The 5326-nt window shown below is 39.5% G+C and overlaps 1 protein-coding gene across 1 annotated transcript; it reads left to right on the plus strand.

Moving 5' to 3' along the window:
• Positions 1-462: 462 nt before the first annotated feature.
• LOC149811391 (bidirectional sugar transporter SWEET14-like) lies at positions 463-4296 on the plus strand. Its single transcript, XM_089993872.1, has 4 exons — positions 463-705; positions 831-992; positions 2349-2468; positions 3982-4296. The coding sequence occupies exons 1-4, from the start codon at positions 463-465 to the stop codon at positions 4294-4296; spliced, it is 840 nt and encodes a 279-aa protein (XP_089849998.1).
• Positions 4297-5326: the final 1030 nt, after the last annotated feature.

The raw sequence follows: 5326 nt of genomic DNA on the forward strand, positions 1-5326 counted from the left end.
TGCCTATAAATATGCATAGCGTGAACACCACCAAACCAAGCCTAAGGGATTGTTTTGCGCTAGAGTGTGTTCTCTTTTGCAACCCTCTGACCCTAACCAGCACTTGGGTTTCTCAGGGTCCCATTCTTTTTTTGATTTGCAGCCATGGTCATTGCACATCCCTTGTCCTTCACTTTTGGCCTCCTAGGTACACCAACTAGTGTTTCATCAACTTTGCCTTCCTCTTATGTTTTTTTTTGCATAAAATGAAGATCCCAAGTTATTACAATGGGTTCTTCTTACTCCTTTTTTATTAATTTTTTTTTCATAATTGTAACACATATTAACCAAGTTTTGTTTCTTTTTTAAATTGTCACAAATCAGGAAATATTGTGTCATTCATGGTTTACCTTGCTCCAGTGTAAGTCACCTTTTTTATGGTTCTTCCTTTTTTCTTTCGAGTTTGTTTTAAGTTGGTGACGAATGAGAGTATGGTTGTGTGAATTTGCATGCAGGCCAACCTTTTATAGGATTTTTAAGAAGAAATCCACTGAAGGGTTTCAAGCAGTACCTTACGTGGTGGCACTCTTTAGTGCCATGTTGTGGATTTACTATGCCATCCTCAAGAGCAGTGCCTTTCTCCTCATTACCATCAACACGGTTGGATGCTTTATAGAGTCCATATACATCATCATGTTCATCATCTATGCACCAAAGAAGATCAAGGTATAACTCATATACGTTTATGAAGATGAAACATAGTTCATACGCAAAGCGAAAAATTATCATCAGCACTATCATCTTGATTGGTATGTTATCTTCTGAGTGTGGTTTGATATGGTGAGTTTCAGATCAAGACGATCAAGCTGCTGCTGTTGCTGAACGTTGCCATCTTCTGCTCCATTCTGTTTATTTCTCTCTTGTTTTCCAAAGGTGCCAAACGGTTAAAAATCATGGGATGGGTTTGTGGTGCCTTCGCTGTGAGCGTCTCCGCAGCTCCTTTGAGCATCATGGTATTCTTTTTTTTTGCCTATAACAAGTAATTTTAATCTTTTTAGCACTAAAGAAAAAAATACTTTGTGTGTGCTTGTAAGTGAGAGAGAGAGAGAGATAGTTGTCGGAAACTTCTTAAAAACTAGGAAGCTCGCTTCTCAAGAAACTCGTTTCGGAAGTGGGAAACCACACAAACTTCGGACACTTTATGGGAAACTTGCTTCCCCCTGTACTTTCTTTTACTAAATTTATGTTTTTACAAAAAAACAGTCTACATATATGCTAAATACTATTGATAAAATACTTTCGTTTTAAACAACGCACACACATGATAAATTTTTGCCTTCTTTTTACTTGTTTCTATTGTTGTTTCTTGTTTGCTTCCCCTTATGTTTTTTAAACGTTTCCTACTTCACTCATCCATGCATTTCTTCAACACTAGCTTCTGGCTTCTTGCTTCACGCGTCCTTCTTACACCTGCTTACTACTCTGTAAGTAGTAACTATGCAGAGAGCCTCTCTCTCTCTCTCTCTCTCTCTCTCTCTCTCTCTCTCTCTCTATATATATATATATATATATATATATATATATATATATATATATAGCGCGTCTTCTTGGGCCCGTAGAGTTCCATGCCCATCCGTGAAGGTAGGAGAAAGATGAGGTTAGAAGAGAGGAACAAAATGTTTGTTGCATGCGATTTTGTCCCGACACCTACGCAAAAGGTTGTCTTATCAAAGCCTTTTCGAGGGAGAGTTATTGTCTTGCTAAGTCACGAGTTAGGTTCTTCGTTCATTCAATTCCTTGCAAATTGAAAACTGTTATATATATATATATATACAGAGAGAGAGAGAGAGAGAGAGAGAGAGAGAGAGAGAGAGGCGAAAAGTGTTGTCTAGCACGTAAGAGAGAGAGACGTCCAGTTAAAAAAAATGGTCCGAGTTGATGGAGTGCTGAGTCAACTCTGCTTGATGCACACTGGCTGTCACTAAGCCTAGTGTGCCAAAATGTAAGTTGGTACGCTACAGCATGCGGCCATATTTCCATACATGTCTAGTAAATGATTGGTGCACTTTGCAACTATGCCTAAAATCTGCCTAAACATGATTTTTCGGCCACGTGTAAATCTGGATATTTGTTATATCCAATCTCTGGAAGAAGAAAGAGCAGACCACGCTGTACTACCATCACATGAGTGTTTTACTAAATTCAGATTCTATCAGTAATGGTGGGAAGCTGTCCACCAAATTCATGAGTTCATATATGGCCATCAATTAGCTTTTTTCCTCAAAAGAATTGGCCTTTTTTAGCTTTCTTTTTGTTAATAGATGATTTATTGTAATCCTTTTTCAATTTTTTTCTTTTTTTTTTTGCAGAAGTCGGTGATACGCACCAAGAGCGTAGAGTTCATGCCTTTTTCATTGTCCTTCTTCCTCACCCTAAGTGCTGTCATGTGGTTCGGTTATGGCTTTTTCATCAAGGACCTATTCGTTGCGGTAAATCCCTAAACTACCTTTCACTTTTCATCAATTGTGCTGCTGCACTGATCACCCACCATCTTTGGGATATAGCCTGTCTCAGCTGCGAGGCCCAGCAACAGATGGTGGGCCAACACTGAGCAGCACACTTCAAGCATGCAATCACACTGCACCTTATCTCCGTTCCAAGGCATGCAATTACCTGAAAGATGGGCTTAATTAAATGATTTTTCTCTAAAAAAAAGGAAAGGGAAAAGGTAGTGCTTTAGCATCATTATCATGATCCTAAAATTTGTTGTGACATCTCTCTAGGAGAATGCCCAATAAGCAGTTCTTCCTTGGAAAATTATAAAAGCAATTTTTCTTTTATGAATTTTATTAAAATTACCACAACCGGTAATCCCACAATTTCATATGTATAAAGTACCATTAAAGTACTTTTTTGTGGCCAAGAAATCTTTATTTGTCATCATTGCTAGCACAGCTGCATCTCCACCACAAGTGCAGCCTGAACCATATATGCAAGCCTGTTAGCCCGGTGGGTCATGTGTACCTTCTCAAAATGGGCTGCTCTGGCCCAAAGCTGTACACTGAGCCGCCACCTCTCTCTCTCTCTCTCTCTCTCTCTCTATATATATATATATATATATATATATCAAGTCAGAGGTACCTCCGATGATAATATTATCAGAGGTGCTTTGAACTGGAAAGTGGCAACCCAAACACCACCGTTTTTGCTTGGTTTTCAGCTGTTCATTTTGTACGCTTTAGATGCCGTTCATCTACAAGATGAATGAACTATCCAATCATGCATAGTGTTTCAGTTTCAGTTTCAGTTCATCACATGGATGAACGGCATCCAAGGCCGTGAGAGGTGCCTCTGACCTGATCCTGCCTCAAAGTTAGAACTAAACCTACGAATGTGCTCAGCATGGTCTATCTACTGTGTCAATAGGTTTAACTGCACATCATCATATATCACAAAATTTAGTTTCTTAATATAGTGAAAAACTAACATTGCACAATTCATGAAGAAAATATGATTTTAAAAATAACTTAAAATATGATGCTGAGTCAACTTTAACACATGAAAACAGTAAAAACAAGAAGTATGACTCGAGTATCAGTTTTTGCTTTGTGAGATCAGATCTATGTATATCATGAGCGCATCACCATAGGTTATGGTGGTTCAGGATCACAATATATATATATATATATATATATATATATATATATATATATATAGAGAGAGAGAGAGAGAGAGAGAGCAATCGTATGGAGATGATCTTTTTATTGCTTTAAAATAGCATCTAAAATTCTAAATATGCTATGGAAATACAGCTGCAAATTTAAATTATGCAAACACATACAATTTTTCTTTTTGCAACATAGTTGATAATAAAGTTGATTTTTTTCTCATCCAAAAAAAGAAGAAGCTGATTAAGACCTCTCTCTCTCTCTCTCTCTCTCTCTCTCTCTATCTTAAAGATTGAATAATACCACCACTCTTGCCTTTCTCTTGTTTGAACAGCTTCCAAACGTGCTAGGCTTCACCTTTGGGACCAGCCAGATGATTCTGTACGCAATCTACATGAACAAGAAGCCCATCACTGAAGCAGACGAGAAGCTGCCTGAACAGGCAGTAAATGTGAAACTGAGTGCCATCAATGGAGGAGGCTCAGAAGTTCACCCAGTTTTTTTTGAGAAACCAGAAGTTCACCCAGTTGATGTCAAAGTGGAATTCAAAGGGATAAGTACTGTGGATGAAGCACAAAGGGCAGCAGAGATTAATTATGATCTTGAGTTAGCAAACATGCCTGCACATAGAGGTGCTATGCAGGTTTAAACTGCACAGTAATCCTCAACATAATCCATGTTGGGTACCTTTGGGCTTGGTGACAAGATGCACATTGGGAAGCAGTTTGAAGTTAGCTAATCCTTCTAAGCAAGAGTTAGGGATAACATAAAATGTGATCTTTGAGTGAGTTTGGAGGAAAGGCAAGACTTGGTCCTAATATCAAGTCTTGGGTTTGTTGTTGTTGTTGCTGTTGCTTGAAATAAATATAGGTGGCAGGTTTCCATGCAACTCTTGTATCTGGTCTGAAATGTTCTCCTTGGCCTTGTGATGTTTGGAATTAATGGGATGTGCTTTTGTATTTGGCTCTTTTTTTTTCTTCTCTTCCTAATTTGTTACATTGTTTCCTTTCTTCCTCTTAAGTGTGATTACTGACCACTTGTTTAAGCGTAAACATAATTATAATTAATTAGAAACAAAGCCAAGTTAGTTTTTGCTTAAGATGTCACCATCCAGCCCCAAGGGCTCCCTGCACCTTGTTAGGTGGGTTGCGTCGAAAGCACCAAAGGCAGGGGGGTTAAATGCAATGTGATTGTACACTTTTAGCGTGCTGCTCACCCACCATCTTTGAGAGATAAGGCCTGTCAGCTGATGGTGCCCAACAGCAGATGGTGGGTGCAGCAGCACATGAAAAGTATGCAATAACTCGAGTATGATACCCAGGAGAGTACTGACAAGGGGCATAGTGGACCTCAAGGGTTTTATCAATGGAGGCCTGAACTAGGGGTGGCTGGGTTCACATCAACCGGTTGCATCACTGAAAACCGAGCTTTTTCCTGGCTTACCCAACCAAAAGAAAAGAAAACAAAATCCTCATCCAATGGTTAGATTTTTGTCGTTTAATTAGTCACTTGAGAGCCCCAAGGGGGGTTGGCGTAGTGGGGTGGGGGTCTTGGTTGCTTGATGGACGGTCAAGGTTCAATTCTCATGGGCGTAGCCCCACTGCACAAGCCAATGTGTAGCATAGGCCCCAGGGGCAGGGGTCCTAGCCTCGAGTTCCGAGTTCCGTAGGTATGACAGG

Source organism: Nuphar pumila, chromosome 17 (assembly GCF_984573655.1).
Source record: "Nuphar pumila chromosome 17, dmNupPumi1.hap1.1, whole genome shotgun sequence".
NCBI classification, from domain to species: domain Eukaryota; kingdom Viridiplantae; phylum Streptophyta; class Magnoliopsida; order Nymphaeales; family Nymphaeaceae; genus Nuphar; species Nuphar pumila.